The sequence below is a fragment of the Rattus norvegicus genome, chromosome 14 (genome assembly GCF_021556685.1).
Source record: "Rattus norvegicus strain SHRSP/BbbUtx chromosome 14, alternate assembly SHRSP_T2T, whole genome shotgun sequence".
NCBI lineage: Eukaryota > Metazoa > Chordata > Mammalia > Rodentia > Muridae > Rattus > Rattus norvegicus.
In genome coordinates this window covers 40,809,303-40,830,000 of record NC_141547.1, presented here as the reverse complement: position 1 = coordinate 40,830,000, position 20,698 = coordinate 40,809,303, and the positions used below count along the sequence as shown (strand labels likewise).

Here is a 20,698-nt window from a genome sequence, read left to right as displayed (position 1 = left end):
TATTAGCTGCTCTGGTGGCTTGTGGTCCTACCTCATCGTCATTTAACACATGAGTTTTATGACCAAATGTTTCATTCTTCCTCTACCCTTTTATGATCTCTAAATGTTCACGCCCTAAAATTGCAAATTAACAGAACATTCCGGGAACATTTTTAATAACACATTCTGACTATATCAAGTATGGACAACGTTAGCACGTTCTTAGAGAGTGAGTTATGACTCCTGTAATAACAACTTGGATAAACCACTGGGTATTACTTATTTTCCTACAACATGTTACTGATCCAGCGGAACACTGGACATTCCAAGTACGCCTACGCAATGCATATATCAACCGCTCTTCCTGCTACTGCAGGCCAGAGTAAAAGGATACACACCCGAGAGTAGGGAGAAACTGCATTTATACACAACTGGGCCATTTAGTATGCATCTCAGTCAGGAAAGCTAGCGTTCTTTGACATAGTTTTTGATTGAAAACCTTTGGTGTTTCTAAATTCCTATCCTAAATTAGGATGTAATATTTAAAAACATATGTGTAGAGAACCAAACAATATAAAGTTTTTTTGTTTTTTTTTTTTTTTTTTTGCAAAATGGGTAAGGGTAGACAGAAAGTGAAGTCATTAAAAACATATGGTCAGTGAGGTCCTCCAAAGTAGCTTCGTGGAAGGCAGCCAAACGATTGTATTTCATCAATGCATATTGCTAAAGATAATGGGGGGGGGTGGGCAAAAAATATCCCACTCTTTGCTGATATACAAGTATGGGTCTTCCTGAATGAGGGTAGATGTAAAACACTGTAGTTAGGAAAACCGGTCCAGTCTCCCAGAGGGGTCATGCCATCTGCGAAAGGTCAAAGGTCACAAAATGGAAGCAGGTAAGAGAAGGGAGTTGGAGTGCTGGCTAAATTGCTCTTGGACTCTCAGCGGAAGTTAGAGATTCAGGATCATGATAGATTCCATAAGGAAAATAATTCCTTGGAAGCATGTAGTCTCGCTCGGGGTAGAGAAGAGAGGAAGGAAGGGAGAGGAGTGTGGAGTGGGTAGCCAGTCTGTGTTTTGGTGTTGGGGTCAGCGTATGCAGTAAAGAAAGATCAATCCAGGGAAAGGAAGGAAGAATGAGGTGGGGACGCAATTATATAATTTAAATAGTTCTGTGGATAAAGGCTTTTACCAAAGCCATCGAGGTAATTATTTTAAACCACCACTGAGAGTCTCCTAAACACTTATTTTGAGGTTGGTATTAACTATTCTCCAGCGGTGGCTGTGATTCAGACGGGGAAGGAAGCATTCTTAGAGGGGCTGGCTTCGGCAGCCATCCAGCCTCTCCTACTGCATTCAGTTCAGCCAGGATGAGGTTGCTCAGAATATACCGATGGTCTTGGGAAAATAAGCACTAATCAAATTACCGTATCAAGGGCCTGGAGAAGGTAAGTACAGGGGGCTAGGAGAAGCTGTTTCCCAGACACAGAGAAAACGAATGCTGGACCCATTTGCTTAATCATTTCAATTAATGAGAAGAGGAATATGGGAGAGTCATTATGCAGGGCTTCCTTAGGCAGAGCCCGAATGCACACTGTTCTTATTATTCTTTGTGTGTATTTAATAACCTGTATGCACGGTTCTCGTACAGGCAAACCCGAATTCTAGGAATTTGCAGAAGAGCATTCTCTGTGAGCTGCTCTGTGTCCCGGGCAGGTGACTGAAAGAATAAATGAAGCAAGACGGAAGATACATCGATGGTTCTCAGGATCCTGTGGCTGAGTCATTCTCTCACTAGAGAAGGTACAGCTACTCAAAGGTAGATCCCAACTGAGATAAAAAGCACACTCTGGATCTGGAGTAGTGGAAGTGGAAAAGTCAGGGTCCCTGAATGTGGATCACAGAAAAGCTGTCATCTCAGGCAGGGGAAGAGACACAAGTGGACCAACAGCCCCATCCCTACCTATAGGAGGGGAGGACACCTGGCACCTCAGGCAGTCTTCACAGACTGTTGTTGGATGTGATGTTGTTCTGACTGCCAGAGGCATAAGTGAGGGAGACAGAGAGAAGGCAAAAGGCCAGGAGCCAGTCCTCAGAAATGTCAACAGTTTGTGGGGAGCTGTGCAAGGGAGCAGCCTGGTTAGAAAGCACTTATCCGTAATTCTAGGTCTCAGGGAAGAGTGCAGATGTCTAGGCGGAATGAGGTAAAGAATATTCAGATTTGAGGGCAGGGGGATTTCTTGAAACAGAGACACCACGAATCTGTGAACAATTTCACTCAGGGTTCTGTGCAGCAGTTGGTCTTGCTGTGCTGTGTTTACTAAAGGGGACATATTTAATTCCACAAAACCAAACAATGTATGTGTTTGATGGGTCTTTTTCAACCCTGTGCTCTGGCTGCCAGCAGATATGGTCTCAAATTAGGGGGGTGGAAATTAAATGATTTGTTCAGGCAGCATTTTTTACCTTTTAGCAATGCTTACATTTCTTACCGGGCATAAGCAGTGTACCTTACAGGATCTGAACAACCTCTACCACAGGGAGTTACAGGAGAATATCTTGGCTTCAGGTAGAGAACAGTAACACCTTTAGCTATGTGAGGACTTGGAGACCTCGCTCTGAAAGAACTTTGCTAGTGGTACAGGAGAATGGAAGCTCCAACATGCATGAAAGAGAACTCACTGTGGTTTCAAACCTGTCTAAACTAGTTTCCAAAGCAATACAAAACGTATTGTATTAGACTCAGGGGACACATCAAAACAAAACCTGAAGTAGCTCAAATTTTCTTTTTTTCCCCCTTTCTTTTCTGGAGTCAAGTCAGTGACTTGCTTATTCTGGATTCCTTTCAGAAGCCATTTACTGATGGCTGGGTCCCAAAACAGTGAGGTTTGTCTGCATAAAACATGTAAGTTGAGCCCAAAAGGGTATAGATGACAGCTTCAGCATTTATATCCCGAATGTCCTCTATGTTATAGTAGAAATTTACACAGTGTTAGAAGGTCAAATACAGGTAGAAAAAAAAATTAGCCATTCCATGAAGGGTTTTCTTTTACTAGGGTGTTGGGATTTTTTTCAATGCTTGTTAAATTAATCTCCAATGTGGTCAACAATTAATTTTTCATAAAATATATCAAAAAAGAAATACCAGAATCTATGATCAAAGTTATGGTTGGTTTGGGGCCATATTCTTCAACTAGAGAAAGGGAAGCAATTTCAGAGCAAGGTGGCTGTGCAAAGTTCTCTCTCACAGAAGCCAGCAAGGAAGAGATCTGCTCTCCTAGGAAAAACACCGCTGGAAGTCACAGGAAGAATGGAGGAGGCCATCACAGCACTTCTGCATTGCTGACCAAAGCAGGGTGCAAAACGAAGGGGAGACTAGGGACATGGGAGGAGCAGGGGGATTTGAGTCCGACTGGAGCCTCTAGCCAGCTGAGAATCAAACATTCAAACCCAATTAACATTTGCCGTGAACGTTGCCTACCTAGAGAGGAATATTCTTTGTGTCGAGTTATTTTCAAATAAGAATGTTAAAGTAGCAGGAGCTATGCCGAATGCCCAGGAGTCCACTCCTTCCCTCCCTTGCCAATTGTAAACCAACAATGTGCTTACTAAGAATCACATACACTTAACCCCCTTGTGGAACTCTTGTTACTCATGGTGAACCTTTGCAGATGGCAATCCCTATCTAAGGCATCTTAGAAGAACCATATAATCTCATTTACTGAAAAAGAAGGGGGTGCGGGGTGGCAGAGGTAGTGTACAGCTACCTCTGGCTCCCACAGCGTGGCTATCAGCACTTGCTACATACTAGCCACCATGGTCAGTATTTAATGGGCACTGTTGTGTTTAATCTGTATAATAGCATGTCTAGGACTTAGATATTTTCATGACTTCTATTTCACAAGTGTGGCAGTTGAAGATAAGGACAAAAGAAACCCATCCCGTGTATTATGCTCTGGAGTCAAACAACTAAGTCCCCAGACCACCTACCTGTCTGTGATTGGCCTAGAGTGGATCTAGATCCACTTCTAGATTCCTCAGCTGCAAGAGAAGCCTAAGAATGTGCCTGTTAGCATTTCCAGGTGAAAACTGGATTTCCTTGTGCTCAGTCTAGCACTTGGTACAAAACAGATTTAATAATTATAAGGTCTTTTCTCTGAGTAGACGAGTAATGCACGGAATCCTGGATACATGACATCCTGTCTTGGCAGGTTGTAGAACTTCTAGAACACAATAACTAGCTGGTAGATGAATGCCACGAGGGGCAGGCCTTTGGAGGGTAAAGCCTGGCCCAGTTTCGGGTCCCATCCTTTGCCTTCTGTTCTACTAAGACACAAGGAGAAGTTGCGTCATCTTGCATGCACGAATTCTGACATACCTTCACACTACGTACTGTGATGGATTCAAACCACGTGTCCAGCAAATCCTTCCTCCCTTGGTGTTTTGTTTTTTTTTTTTTTTTTTTTTTTTGTCGCGGTATTTTGTCATGACATTGCGAAAAGCAACTTGAAGGCATGGAAAGTCAACAAATTCTACTTTTCTAGGAGACAGATAATACATAAGTTCTCAACACAACAGGTTGGGTATCTTGAGTAGGCTGGATGGGAATGACTGTAACATCAGAGACAGTCTAGAAACAAACACACCCAGAGGAGCAGAGGGGGGTGGAGCTGGTTGGAACTAGGGAATCTGGGAGCCTTTAACTGTGAGCAGAGGGGATTTATTTCTCTGAATATCATTCTTGTTAGCTGAATCAATGAACTATCTCTCCATCTGTTCCCCAAGAGAAAGCCAGGCAAAAGAAAGAAAGGAGTGGGCACTAGAGTAGGAATGTATCTAAGATCCATGTATTCCTTCCGGGAGAGTCCACAGTTCTCATACACAAGAGATGCTAGATACACGTAAGGCTCAGGAGACCCAAGAATGATGGGCCTGGAAGTTACAAGTGGCTTAAGAACTAACAGTCTCTTAGCAACTTGCCCTAGATTTGACAGGAGAAACCAAGGTGCAATTTTGAGCTACTGCAATGAGACAAGTCTTCAAGATTTCTCTAATCATGTAAAAATTTAGTTCAAAGTTACTAAAGAACGAGCTAGAGCGACCACTCAGCCGTTAAGAGCACATGCTGTTCTTTTAGAAGAAATGGGTTTGAGTCCCAGCAGCAGAATCACTTAGGGCTAGAACATTAACTGTTTAACTCCTGTTTCAGGGGGACCTGACACCTCTGGCTTCCACAGGCTTATATGCACACACAGACTTATACACAGAATTAAAAACAATAAAAATAAATCCTAAAAATAAAAATAAAAAAGCAACCAAACAAGTACAGAAAGAGGAACAGCAAACAGATACCAAATCACTGGGAGTATTTCTAGAGCTCCACAGCGCTGCGATGCCAGAAAGACTCAAGTAATCTCACAATTACCTTTCTTAATGGAACATAAACCTGGTCTTCCCACAACAGTTTTCAGTAATCTTGGGAGACTTTAATTAGAATTTGGGAAGTAAAAATAGGTCACAGTATTGCATTCCTGTAGCTCTTGCCTCACTGTTCAAATGCTTTCAGTGTTAACCTATTTTAAATAAAGAATTGTATGATAGAAAGGTTTACAGGAAGCGTACGAAGGATGCTGTGGATGAGTCAGTATGTTAGGGGTTCTGAGAGGTTTGTGGGATCCTGCCTGGGCACTGGGTGGGGCTAGGGCAAAAGCATATTCCCATGAAGCCAGCATATTCAAATTCCTGACTCTCTTACCAGAACTATGCTCAGTTAGAGCGTAATCAGGATTCCTAAGAGAGCTGGTCAATGAAAGGCAATAAAAATCATACAAAGTATGGAAAAGCGTCTGTTTATTACTTAATAGGTAACTTGGAAAGTCTTTTCTTTGTGTATGTGATATATGCACATATGCTCATGTGTGTGTGTGTGTGTGTGTGTGTGTGTGTGTGTGTGTGTGAGAGAGAGAGAGAGAGAGAGAGAGAGAGAGAGAGAGAGAGAGAGAGAGAGAGAGTGTGTGTGTGTGAGATCTGGGAGTCAATGTTTAGATGACTTTCTCCCCATCTTGTTTGGTGAGACAAGGTTTCTCATTGAACCTGGTCTTGCTATTTCAGCTAGGCTAGCTGGCCAGAAAGCTCCACAGATCTGTGTTTCTTCTCTTCTAGGGTTAAAGATATGTGACATCATGATGGTTTTTAGGTGGATACTGGAGATTCAAACACCAGTCTGTATGAGTGCAGCCAGTGTATTATCCACCGAGGTGTCTCCATAACCTGAAGTTCTTATTTTTAAATGTAAAAAGTTCAACAGGTCTTTCTGCCTCTTTGTCTTGTGCTGGCCCCCCAGTAGTAGGAGTAATTGGAGACAGGTAAGCCTGTCAGGTTTCCGTTTAGGTCTGAAGAATGAGACATTTGTTGGGCATATGTCTTCTTTATCTGGATGTATGCATTTATTCAAAGGCTTTAAAAACTGGCCAGAGGGTGTTTTGTTTTGCTTTTGTTTGCTTTCTTTCAAGAAGGTTGATGACACCAAAACCCAAGACATGGGAAAAAGCTAGTGCTGCTTTTAGACAGTCTGATTCTGGGAGACAAACGGTTCCTTTATAGAACCACCAGGAGAAACTTCCCCTCCCTTTCAGATCTAGCATTTCCCTATGTAACTCAAGTTGGCCTCAAACTTGTTATCCTCCTGCCTCTGCCTCCTGAGTGCTGAGATCACAGGCTATGCCAACTGAAGAAGGAAGATGTTTTAGATGTGATATTTTTTGACCTTCAGAATATAATTCTTTATAACAATGTAACATGAGACCTATCATTTGCACTTTAACATTAGTGTGATAGCAAAATTGGACACTGTATATAGGAATATGTGTCTCTCATATGGAAGACAATTGACAGCTAGAACTTACTGCCTCATGAAAAATATTAAAGATGGAAAGTGATACTTATTATAAAAATGCTCAGTATTATAAATGCACAACAGAAAGCTATTGGACTCGCACCCTTTCCACCACATTTTATGACACCTCTTTGTATGTCCCATACTCTGCTTTACACATACTTTGCATGTCCCACGCATCACCATACCAAGGCTCTGCCCAAGGTAATAGTCTCATATATATTGGCAGCTAGACTACGGCTCTGAGAAGCCGATTTCAATGTTTAAGGTCCCACTGTGCTGTTTCAGAGGACAATTCCTGAGCACTTGACAAGCCACACATTCATAACTTCATTCCTGAGACAGTACATTTCTAGGTTTATTATTTGTTAATTGTTCTCTGTGCTCCTGGAATGATCACCCCCAGCCTTCTGGCTGTCAATCAGTACAGTCTGAAGACAGACTGGCTGCCTTTCTTCCTCTCTGCAATGGGGAATATAGATAATAATTTACCCACAGGCATTCTAGCAGCTCTCAGGATTCGCCTGAACTCTGAGCCATTGGGTTTTTATGAGGGATCAGAAGGCGCAGTGCAGAGAGATGCTTCATCTCCTGCTGAGAAACAAATAAGTTCATCCCAGGAGGTCTGACCCCAGACAGCCAGACTGGTACATTCACCATTTGGCTCCCAGGGAGAAAAAGCTTCCTCAGTCATTGTTTGGAATACTAGCAGTCAGGATTGCAGGCAAATGAGTGCTAATTCCATGAGCCACAGTGTCTGCCTCCTACCATGAACTACTTGAATTCATAAGGAGACTTTAGATATGATGAATTAACTTAAATTGGAAACTGATGCACTTTTTCCTTTTTTTTTTAAAAAGGGAAACCCTTAACTTAAAATTATGTGGTGACTTAAACTGCTCCAGTATTTATCTGGTATTTACTACGTGTTAGGTAATTTGCTGGGCACTGGGAAGGATAAGCCAGAGCTTTCAGTGAAATCCTGTGTTCTTGGGAGTCTCCGCTCTCTTATTTCTTGGAAAAATAGGAAGAGAAAGTACTTTTGAGGTGTTTCCTCAAAAAGTACTTGAATTTGAATTTCCACCTTAGAAGTCTAAAAATAAAAATAAACACCACCATCTCAACAATATATGACTAGCATGTGTGCTGGTTGCATTTGTCCACGTGACATACCTAGACACACCTGGGAAGAGGGACTATTGGCTGAAGAACTGCCTCCATTAGACTAGCTCCTGGCTGTGTCTGTGGGGGCATTTCCTTCATCGCCAGCCCATTGTGGGCGGTGCCGTTCCTGAACACGTGGGGCTCAGCGATATAAGAAAGGCAGCTGAACAAGCCAGGAGTGTGCTAGTGAGCAGTGTGCCTTGTGGGCTTTGGTTCAGTTCCTGCCTGGCTTCCCTTGCTGATGTGATGGGCTGTAACCTATCCGCCAAATAAACCCTTTCCTCCCGAGGTACATTTGGTCATGGTGTTAATCACCACAACAGAGAGCAAACTAGGATGCTGTATAATGGCTATTTTTGATAGTTCCCTTTCAAGTTGTCATTTACAGCACTGGCTATCTAAAACACTTGAATCAATGATTATCTAGGAAGTACATGGGCATGACAGAGAATAATAAAATAAAAGCAGGCATGCTGGCACAAGCTACAGAAGAAAAAGCCCCACCCCAGCCCTGTTTGGGGACACTCCTGGTGGCTCCTTTTCCAAGGATCATGGGGTCAAGCCTCCCAGTTGTCCTTACACCACATCCTTGCCCCTGGGGCCCTGCTTCCTTCCTCCTGTACATTTTTACATGCGATCCATGCCTCCTTCCAAACATGCCTATATGTCATTGCTGTGACATATACCTCCATTGCATGAAGTTGAGGACTACCTCCTGTGTGGGCATGTTCTCCAGTTTGCCACGGTGGGACTCAGATCACCATTCCAGTTCTATTTCTGTCATTTCCTTCTAGGTGCCTTGCAAGTACCATGCCACAGTTAGCAAAGATGAAGTAGATTCGTGATGTCCATCACACAGACACAACACTGGCTAAGGTATAGCAAGTGCAAAGAGCAATGCCTTAAAAGGTGAAAAGCAGCCTGGGATAAGGGAGGCAGCCCAAGAATGAATGGGGGTGACTCACAACACTGGGGATGTGCAACCTGAGGAGGCCACCCCTACAGGAACCACAGTGGAACTGTAGAGACACCAACTCACCCAGAAAACTTTCAACCCAAAATTTATTCTGTCTACAAGAAATGTAGGGACAGGGAATGGAGCGGAGACTGAGGCAATGGCCAACCAATAACCAGCCCAACTCTAAACCCATCATGGGCAAGCACCAACCCCTGACACTATTAATGATACTCTATTATGCTTGCAGACAGGAGTCTAGCAGGGCTGACCTCTGAGAGGCTTCAGCCAGCAGCTGACTCAGATGGATGCAGAGACCCACAGTCAAACAGTGGCTGGAACTCCTATGGGACTGCTATGGAAGAATAGGAGGAAGGATTGCAGGGCCCCCGAAGTGGATGGGAATCCCGCTAACCTGCACCCCTGGGTCTCTCAGAGTCTGAACCACCAACTAAAGAACATATATAGTCTGGCCTGGGCCTCCCACACATATGTAGCAGACGTATAGCTTCTTCTTCACATGGGTCCCAAACAACTGGCGTGGGAGTGATCCCAAAGGTGTTGCCTGTGTGTGGGACATGCTCCTCTAGCTGGGCTGCCTTGTCTGGCCTCAGTGGGAGAGGACACACCTAGCCCTGCAGAGACTTGATGTGCCAGGGTGGAGGAGTACTCAGGGGAGCCCCCACCTGCTCAGAGGAGAAGGGGGGAAGGATTGTGGGAGGGGATGACTAGGAGGGGGAAGTAAGTGAAGTGAATTTAAAAAAAAGGAAAGAAATAAACATCTCCAGACAAGTAGCTAGTTTGAACTCAAGATATTGCACCAAAAGGCCAACCTCCCTCTTCTATTCTGTCAGATCACCAATGAAACGGCCTAAAGTCAGTGCTCAGCAAAGTGAATGACGTAGTGATTGATTGATTTTTTTTCTAAGCCTGTCACCAGCTCTGCAGATTCTGTTTTATAGCCATGGAGAAATTCTACATCAAACAATGACCGACTTCTTTGAGGAAGCGACTTAGATCCTGAAAGAAGAGTGATTTGGCAGCCACAGGAGTTTAGATTGCTTTTTTGCCCTCTTTCTCCTCTCTCTGGTAGCGTTTAAGGGGCTAGCGTCAATGGGGTGGCATTCCATTTCTTTTTGCCTCATAAGTTTTGAGGAGATTAGGCAGTTTTCGCTCACATGCTTCTCTGTCAGCCACAGCATCACCTTCTCCCCAGGGGCAGATACACACCAGGGCTCAAGCGGAGCCCTGAACAGGATGAGGAACAATGTAAAGGTTTTCTGGGACTGCCAACCTCTGACACGATGAGCCTGGTGTCAGCTTTTCCTCCAAAACAGCTGCTGGATAATATTTTACCTCCCACCATTCCTTCTCCTTGATAGAAAGGAGCGAAAAGGGGGCTGGGGATTTAGCTCAGTGGTAGAGCGCTTACCTAGGAAGCGCAAGGCCCTGGGTTCGGTCCCCAGCTCCGAAAAAAAGAACCAAAAAAAAGAAAGGAGCGAAAAGGAGTGAAGGAAAGTGAGCACTATCGCACGGCTGACCTGATGTGGACGTTCCTCGGAATGAGACCATATTTGGATGTCTTTGGAGTACAGAGGTACTGAGGAGAGAGGGCTCAGTTTTTTTTTCAGGTTTTTCAGTGGGTCACGAAGCACACCACCTCACTCATGATTAGTGACTAGATGATAGAATTACTTATCGTTTGAGTCTGAGGTGCTTCCTGTTTCTAGCTGTATGACGCTATCGCAGTGTTGCCAACTTAACAAAATATAGGACCACCTGGGAGATGGTCCCAGACATTATCTTGGTCACCTTAAGGAGATGGGAAGGATAGGTCCACTATGGGTGTCATTATTCCTTAGACAGGGGATCTTAGACTGTATAAGCTGGAGGAAGCCAGCAAAGCCTTCAAATGTATGCATGCATGTGCTGCTTCTGACTGCAGATAATACGGAACCAGCTAGTTCAAGCTCTAGCTGCCTTGAAATTTCTGCCATGGTAGATTGAACCTTGAACTGTGAGCTAAAACAAACTCCTTATCTGATAAACAAAAACAAACAAAAAACCCAAAACACAAAAAGCAGTGTCCAGAGTGTGGTATGACTTCTTTTATTTGTTTTTAGATTTATTTATTTTATGCATATGTGTTTTGCTTCCATGTATGTAAGGCATCGGATCCTTTGGAACTGGAATTTGTGGTGATTGTAAACTACCATGTGCGCGTACTGGAACTGAGCCTGGGTCCTCTGTAAGAATCAGAGTGCTTTAACTGTATTTTTTTTTTTAAACAGGAAGGAATATGGACTGGTAAGAAGTAAGAAGGCTCACTGAGTTAACAGTGCTTGCTGCCAAGCCTACTGACCTGAGTTTGATTCCCATGTGGTGGAAGGATAGAACTGACTCCTGCAAGTTGCCTCCTTGCCCTCTGGCTTCCACATACACGTCTTGGTATACTCGTACATACACATTAAATATAGAAATGTAAAAACAACAACAGCAACAACAACAAAACAGAATAACATCTCCACGGATAAACACCTGTCACATATAGACTAGCTGTCCGGATAAAGGCACAAGCAGTAAGGTAGATTTAGATGCAAACACAGATGGTCCACTTTCTACCATCTGTATTGTTCTAGGAAACTAAAAACGTACATGGTGTGTGACAAAAGTCCTTAACAAGTTATAACCTTATGTTCAAGTTCAATATTCTCCTTTCCATCCTCCAAGGACGACTCGACCTTCCCTGTTAGGACTTTCTGCTTCAAACATTCTTCCCCGCTCAGTGAGTCCCCTCTACCAGATTAGCTATTACCTTCTTTATAAATGCATCCTTATACATGACAGGAGCCCCACGGCAGACATCTTCTGAACCTATGTATCGGTTTTGTGCTGCTGTTATTTGTGGGCGTTTACTTCACTTTTTACGGGTCAGCTGTTAGGGGGCAGGACTGACTTGGTCACTGTTCATAAGAGAATATCTTGGTTTTGGCAACTCAAAGCTGATACACAGGAATTCGGGGAGACGGCGGAAGGGTGTGTGATGCGGAACCACGGTGATAGTGCCACAAAGCTACACACATTATAGGATATTCAAAGATTTTACAAGAAGGGGAAAGGTATCAGGATTTAAGGGTGACTAATGAAAACATCTGCAATCAAGTGATTTCTGTGACACATCCAACTTGTAGACATTGTCCCCCAAGCCTCTCCAGAATCTCCCAACACAGGCGGGGTAGCTTTGCAGCTTCACCCAAACCCCTAATTATCAGGTTTGCTCCGCTCCGCTTTTTGCGTCATGATAACTATTTTAAGCAGCGGTAAAATCATCACCTCGCCTGCTTTGTCTTCCACCTTAAGCTACAAGTAGCCACCTTGACTTTAGAGCATTTACAGGTCATTTGTCCTACATAGCATTCTGTTAAATATTTCATCCTAGTAGTTAGGGCATTAAAAGGGGGGGGGTGGGAATCACAAAAACAAAACATCAAGATCCCTTTGTAGCCAGCATGGTGATTTTGTGTTGCTTAGTATAACTCCGAAAAAATTCTCAAAACCAGAGAAATGCGTATTAACATTGGACACCAAAGCAGATACAAAAGGCTCAATATACAAAATGCAGTATTCTGAATGAATGAGTTGCGGTCCGCTGGCAACCCACCGACCCAAAGTTTTCATGAAGCAGCTTCTCTGTCACACAGCATTAAGGACATTTGGCAACTGTCAGTTTACGTTAATGCTGTGCAAAGCTGTACACATCCTCAAAGCAGGACAACGGCAACAGAGTCTAGAAAGGCATCTTCTAACCTCATGCATGTGAAGTGTTTGCACGGATTTCTGTGTAAGCAGGAAGCAAGAACAAAGTCACTTACGTCAAGAGAGCCTTCGTTTATAACGATCATTCCCATGTTCCTCCTCAGAAGTCTACAGGAGTGTCCTGGGGGCACACAATCAGGAGATGTGATTAGTCTCTGGAAAGAAATGAATCGGGTAAGGCAATGACACGAACAAACACCTAAAGAGGGTGTTATGGAGAGGGAAGGGTTTCACTTGTTTTCCTGACTAATAGGAGGGTTAAAACGAAATGTTCTTGCTGGGCATTAGGACAGGCGGGCAGGAAGGCCATCATTTGAAGCTGTCTGGATAAACAATATGGAACAATTGTGTTTAGCATCTCTGTTAGCATTTTGTCTCAGTTCTGCCCCACAGTCACCTGGCAACAACCAGGTGTGCCTGACTCACTATAAAAGGAGCTGCTTGCCCCCTCTTCTCTCTCTTTCTCTTACCTGCTTGCTCCCACTCTCTCTCCATTCACTACCCCAATTCCCTTCCTCATGACCGGACACACACACACACACACACACACACACACCCCTTCCTCATGACCGGACACACACACACTCACTCTCTCTCTCTCTCTCTCCCCCCCACTCCCCCTTCTGCCTCTATTACCCTGTCAACGCCCCTCCCCATACCCCGCATAAACTCAACTCTATACTATTCCATACTGTGGTTGGTCCCTCAGGGGGAAGGGATTCATCCGCATGGGCTCATCCCCATACCTCACCACACATCCATAAAACATATTCCCCCCTCTCTTTATCTTTTTTATAAACACATCAATCTCCATGTCCAGAAAGCTGCCAAGCTTATGTACAATATCCTTGGAGAGTAATGGGCCACTGGACGTTTGCCAAGCAGGGTTCAGGATGGTGGGTGACTCTCTTGGAGCCGCTCACCCCCACCATCTCCCTGTCTTGGATGGTCATGGCATCATCCTCTTGCCTTCTTTCTCTTACTTTGCTGTATTCCCTCTGCTTCAAAGCCACTCCTGTGTTAAAATCCATGTCTGTCTATTTTATGCTGGCTTTGAACAGTTGATATAGCTGATGGGACACAGGCTACCCTGGCAGACTCATCTCACAGTAACAAAGATTACAATGGCGGCGTTTCCGCTCAGTGCCTCTGTAATCTCAGGGTCTTACTCAGCCATCCTCACAGAAGCCTCCTCCTGTGGCAGCTGGAGCCAAATACAGAGACCCACAGCCAGAAATCTATGCAGAAAATGAGAGATCTCAGCACACTCAGCCCTACATGGGATGTCTCCATAAAACCCCTGCCCTCAGCGCCTAGGGAACCCTGGGGAAGAGCAGGCAGCGGGAGTGTAAGAGCCGGAGACCGAGGACACCGAAGAACCAAGGCCCTCTGAACCAACTTACTTACGCACGGACTCACGGACACTGAAGCAGTGTGCACAAGGTGTGTAGAGGTCTGCACCACGTGAGGGTGAGGTGGGACCTAGAGCTAAAAGGAGTGGACACAAGTCCTCATTCCTAACGGGAAGCTAGCTCCAACTGGTAAGTACTTGCAAAGGAAAGCCTAGTTTTCTCTAAGGGAGTCTCAGTGGGGAAATGAGCCACTCCCAAGGGTCGATGGTCAACAGAAAAGCAGTTCAATAGTATCTTTGGAGTCTCCTTGTCTCAAAATGTCAGGACAGAGCCTTAGAATGTTTTCACATTATGATTTTATTATATTTATGCATTTCCTCTCTCTTTCCTCTACAGATCCTGTGTGTGTGTGTGTGTGTGTGTGTGTGTGTGTGTGTGTGTGTGTGTGTGTGTGTGTTATATATAAAATTATGGTTTCTAGTTTAGTGTGTGAATGAGTGGCTTTCTGTCTATATCTGTTTCTTATACCTTTTTGGGGCTCTTTTCCTTTTGTTTATCTATTCTGATGTATTAGTTTTTGTTTTATCTTATATTTTATTATTATTCCTTAGAAGGGCTGCTTGTTTACTAATGAGGCAGAGCAGGGGCGGATCAGATGGGAGAGGAGAGGAGACAGGGAGAAACTGGGAGTAGAGAGAAACCATAATGAGGAAACATTAAGTGAGAGACACTCTCTTCAATAAAAGGGAAAAAACGGGGAAGCCAGTCACCTCTCACCATTATTATCATTGGTTAAAGCCATCATAGCTCACCCCCTGCCCCCTGCCCCCAGATCAATGTGGCATCACCCCCACTGGCCACTTTGCTATGCTGCTTTCCAGGATAAGGCCAATCTAGCACTCAGAGATTGTGTCCACAGGAAACTCACGTCTTTTCCTGTTTCCTTCCTATACACTAAGAGCAGTCCAGAGGCCCCGTCACCTACAGCAAATTCTTCCTTCTCTTCTAGGTCTTCCCAAATGCCACCTTCTGCACGAGCTCTTCCTGATTTCCCTCTGTGCAATGTTCTCTTTCCTCCCATTTGGGGTGTGTGTGTGTGTGTGTGTGTGTGTGTGTGTGTGTGTGTGTGTGTGTATTATGTATGTATACACATGTATGTACAAGCACATGGAGGCTGAAGGCCAAACGTGAGTGCCATTTCTCAAGTATCTACCTTTTGTTGTTGAGATGGAGTCTCTCACTGGTTTAGAGCTCACCCTGAAGGCTAGGCTGGCTGGCCTGTGACTCTGTCTGCCAGCTTGTCACTGGGATTACAAGCATGTACTATCACAGATGGCTGTTTTACATGGGTTCTATGGGGTAAGCACTAACCGAGTTGTCTCCCCAGACCCTTGGCTTTTTTTTTTTAAATAGTAATCATTACTCTTTAAAAATGTTCTGCTTCACTGTCTGTTTCCCTGGCCTCAGTTCACATGATAGATTTCTTTTTTAAAGTCCCCTACTGTTTCTTACACTTAACTGGAGCCTAGTACTACAGATGTGATGGACATTGGCTGGGTGAAAAATCCTCTCTACCATTTTCTGAGAGAGAGAGAGAGAGAGAGAGAGAAAGAGAGAGAGAGAGAGAGAGAGAGAGAGAGAGAGAGAGAGAGAGAGAGACAGATGGGGGGGGATCATGAGAAGGGAGGAAAATAATCTTGGGAAAGAGGGAAACAGAGTAATAGACCCTTGTGATAAGAAAGCAGAACAGGCATACTGTCTAGGGGAAGGAGGGGAACCAGCCAGAGGGGGCAGGAGGCACAAGAGGGCAGGGGAACAGTGGAGAACAAAGGAAAACTTGCACGTTAAAAAGCCATAACAAAACCCATTACTTGTATGCTAATCGAAAATATTATAAAAATCAATCAATAAATCTTTATTAATTATACTGGCCTTGTGATGGTTAGCCTTGGTTGTCAACTTCACTACATCTGGAATTAACTAAAACCAAGTAGCTGGGTACCCCTGTGAAGAATTTTTTTTCTTAATTAAATCACTGACATGCAAAGCCTACTGTAATACGGACCTTTTTGAGGTGGGAAGATCTACCTTTAATCCGGGCCATCTGTTGGCAGCCTATATAGGAAGCTAGTTCTCTTCCTGCCTGCCTGTTCTCGCCTTCGCTAGCAAGCCCATACCTTCCCTAGCATTAGATTCTATTTCTTCAGGACTCCAGCATACACTAAAGACCAGCTGAGACATCAGGCCTTGTGGACTGAACAACTCACTATGGATCCTTGGACTTTCCATTGGTAGACAGCCATTGTTGGACTTGCTGGAGCACAGCCGATAAGCCATTCAAATACATCCCCTATATCTATATATCTGTACATCTAGAGGGATGGAACTTGTAGAATGAATATATATACACAATAAATATAATAACCATATATAAATTATATGCAATATTTAAATTATATATTCATTCTGTAAATTGTCTTCCTCTAGAGAACCCCTAGCACCGATATACTTAGACATTTATGTTATAGTCTAGTTTTTATGTTCTGAGGATAGTTTCATCTGACTGATAAAAGTTCTAATTGTACTTGAGCTTAAGAGTACTGAACATCAATCTTGTAAAGTGTGGTTCCATGCCACGTGAGTTTTGTATGTAATGGCATGATCAGTATAGAGAAGGGGCCATTCATGGTTACAGAACTGGGAGAGACAGATTCTTCCTTTTCCACACTACTAGTATCCCAGGTTTTAACAGCAAATACTTTCCTCTCTGTCAGACTCGCATCACAAATCACATTGTATTTCTGCCTTCCTCAAATTTATATGCTGAGGCCCTGACTCCCCCCGTGTGACTGCATTTGGATATTGGGCCTCTTCAACTCTCATGCATTCCCTCAAATGTCCTATTTCTACTTTCCAAGAATGTGATAAGTAAACTTCTGTTGTTTAAGCCACCTAGTCTCTGCTATAGCAGCTTCAGAGGACTAATGCAAACACTTTACAAAAAATGGAAACTGACTGTAGGGTGAGAGCAAACCGAATCATGTATGTTAGAAACACCTCGGGCCACAGTAAGAAGAGCTAGCATGTTAGCATGTCACTGGCCCAGCTTCTAGACTTTCAAAGGTAACTGCAGAAACGTTACACAGACCTGCCGCTTACGGATGGACTGTTCAGACAGACAGAGTGATGTGTGGTTTTATAGATACAACCACTGCCACTTTAAAGGGGGCATCGCGGCCACTAGCAAACAACTCGGTGAGCCTAATAACCTTACACATTTACAGTCCTGAAATATCAGATCTTAAAATATCTTGTTATGGACGGGGAGAGGTTGCCTCCTCTCACATCCTCTCTGGTCCCAAGTACAGCAGAGATCTCAGCTCTTGTGTTCCAGAAGAATTCACACTGGGGGACAGGTGTGGCAAGCAAGGTGTCAGGTTGGAGGTGAGAAAGCAAAAGTGGAGAGTAAGTTCCCTCCTCAGATGGGTGGCTCAGCGGAGTGGCAGAGGTGCAGGGACGCCACTGGTCCCCAGACTTACAGACATCTTGGTCTTACCCCTCTTGCCATCTGTTGAAGTTCTCAGTGCTGTGATAGACACCAGAACCAGAAGGAACTTGGAGAGAAAAGTTCTTCCAGTTTTATACCACAGCCTATCACCTAACAAAGCCAGGGCAGGAACTCGAGGCTGGAACTGAAATGGCGGCTGTAGAAGAACACCGCTCACAGCCTTTCTTCCCCATGGCTTGCTTAGTCTGCTTTCTTAGGTCATTTAGGACCATAGGCCCCAGTGACAGACAGCACCTCCAGGAGGCCAGACCCTTCCACATCAGTCATTCATCAAGAAAATGCCCCATAGACCTGTCTACAGGCAATCTGAGGCAATGGACACATTTTCTCAATCAAGGATCATCTGCCTGGATAACTCTACCTTGGGTCAAGATGACAGGAACCTAGCTAGGACACCACACTGGGACAGTCTGGGATAGGAAGGTGCTTTCTTAGAAGTTACCGTTTTCTACAGTTCAGTCCATTAAGATTAAGGTATAATTTTTATGTATTAGTTATTAGATTATGTATTAATTAAATGCATTAAGTTAAAGATTACATGCTAATCATTAGGTGTTAGACTATGTATAAGGTTGAGAAGTTCACTAGGGGAGGTCAGTGATGCCATCCAGGTTGGAGGATAGGGCTTCTTGTGAGGGGTTCAGAGCCCACAGTTTTTCCTACAGCTCTGTCCCTCCTGTTCAATCTGCTCAGATTAACTATCTCATGCTAGAATGAAAGCCCTTGTCCCTGCTTCATGGTTTGTTTGTTTGCTTTAAAAAAATCTTATAATTTATCTTATTAAAACATGTCCTGTTGGAAGGTTATCAGGATTCAAAATTTGAGTGGTGTGAATTACCAATATTAATGGCAGTTTCTTGCTTGTCCCCAGTAAGGATCCATATTTTGATGTCAGCCTTCATTAGAGTTTCTATGGTTTCAGGCACTTGGTCCTGTAATTTGTCCTCAATGGCCGTAGCTCCAAGTAGCTGAAGATTCTGGAAAAAAAAAGTGTTGAAAATTTGAGGGGAGAAAACTCCTTTACTGGGTAAGAACAAAAGCTGAAGTATGTTATTTTAAAAAACCAGAGACAAAGGTAATTCAGGGACCTGGGCGTAAATCCCAAGCCTCCTGCGGTTTTCTCTCTTAAGGATCCTTGACTTTAATCCAGTCGTTTTGGCTGAGAACAAGATTCCCTGAAGCAGTTTTACCTTAACTTGTTCCAAAGTAAGGGTCTAATTTATAAAATAAAAACAAATCCCAAATCTCTGTCTTGTTTCTATCTCTGTCTGTCTGTCTGTCTGTCTGTCTGTCTTGCTCTCTGTGTTTCTTTCTCTGTCTCTGTCTTCTCTGTCTCTGTTTCTCTGTCTCTGTCTCTCTTTCTCTCTCTGTCTCTCTCTCTGTCTCTCTCACCCCCCGTGTCCCACACACACACAGGGGCATTAAAAAGTCAGCTAAAAAGGAGTAGGTGGCTCCTAGAAACGAATCAGGGAGAAGCAATTTTGACCCGTTTATAAAGGATGAAATTTCACTTTGCTGTAGTGTCAGGAAATACCCAAGAGAATTAAAAGTGATTGGGGGGGGGGGGAGAATAAGTCATGTGATAGCATGAGTCTCCAAGAAAATACAGGTTGAGTGCTTTCCACACAGTTCTAGATTTGTGCGCTGGAAGGCGAGACCAGCCTAGGGCTCCAGTGTATAGGGCGGCACCTTTCTTCTAAACTGTATGTCAGTCAACAGAGTAGGGATGCTGCAGTTTAGTTCTGGGACACCACAATACAGCAAAGAGCCTAGTGAAGAAAGTCACACGAAAGTCACTGTTTTCTCAGCGAATATGTGTGATGCTTATACTACCCTTTAGCCCACATAGTCTATGATACCATCATGTACGAAAACACAATGCGAGTATTTTAATGAAAAAAAATTACTTATTGCTTAAAAATGCCAATGGTCACCCGAGCCTTTTGGAATCAGGATGTTTTTGCCAGTGAGCATCTTGCCTTGATGCTGATGGCTCCTGACACCTCGCAGAGTCTTGCCAATTAAAATAAAACAATGGAATCTGCCATTGGTTGGTTACTCCTCCCATGAGATGTTTTCTCTGAAGTCTGCAGTGCTGTTGGGCGGTCTTTTTATTCACAGCAGAACTTTTCCAAAGTTGGACTTACTCATCTCAAACCTCGTCACTGCCTTACCAACCAAGTCTCTGGAAAATTCTAAATCCTGTGTTACCATTCCACCAATTTTCACAGTGTCCTCCCCAGTAATAGATCCCACTGCAAGAAAGCATAGTTTCTTCTTGACTACTAAAGTTTTCCCTGTGACTACAGAAATTCATTTACAGCCTCCAGATCTTTTGCTGTGCCTCCCCCATGTGCAGCTATCCCTTTCTGGAAGTCTTGAACCCCCGAGAGTAGTCTGAGGGCTGGACTTACCCTTTTCCATGGTCCCTTAATGTATTGTTATTTTTACGACATATTGTGAAACACAACGGCATCTAGGATGGTGAATCCTCTCCAAAAGCTTTTCAACTTCCCCAGACCCACCAGAGAATCAGTATCCACTGCACTGATAGCCTTAATGGAAGGTTTTTCTTAAGTAGTGAGACTTAAAAGTTGAGTTTGCACATTGATTCGTGGGCTGCACAGTGAATGTTGTACTGGCAGGCATGGGAACATTAATCTTCTTGTGTTTATAAGTCTGTTAAAACCATTGCGTGACCAGGTGCATTGTCAATGAGCGGTAAGATTTTGAAATAATTTTTTCCCCCGAGCTGTTATGTGTCAGTAATAAACACCAAATGTTCAGCACACCGTATAATACACAGAAATGTCACACAGGCTTTGTCATTACACATATAGGTTACTGGAAGAGTACATTTTCTATAGTGCACCCCTTAAAGGCCCCAAGACTTCCAGGATGGCAAGTGTGCACCTGTTTACCTTAGTCACCAGCTGTATCTGACCCAATGTGTCCCTTTGAAGTCAGGCA

General features: G+C 43.8%; 1 protein-coding gene across 13 annotated transcripts in view; it reads right to left on the bottom strand.

Moving 5' to 3' along the window:
- The window catches only part of Atp8a1 (ATPase phospholipid transporting 8A1), a 242,556-nt gene that overhangs the window by 75,330 nt on the left and 146,528 nt on the right, over window positions 1-20,698 (bottom strand). For all 13 annotated transcript variants that reach the window (XM_087582508.1, NM_001426995.2, XM_087582503.1 and 10 more), the window contains 2 exon segments: window positions 18,567-18,705; window positions 12,865-12,929 (listed from right to left, as the gene is read on the bottom strand). In XM_087582508.1, coding sequence (XP_087438634.1) covers window positions 12,865-12,929; window positions 18,567-18,705 — 204 coding nt within the window.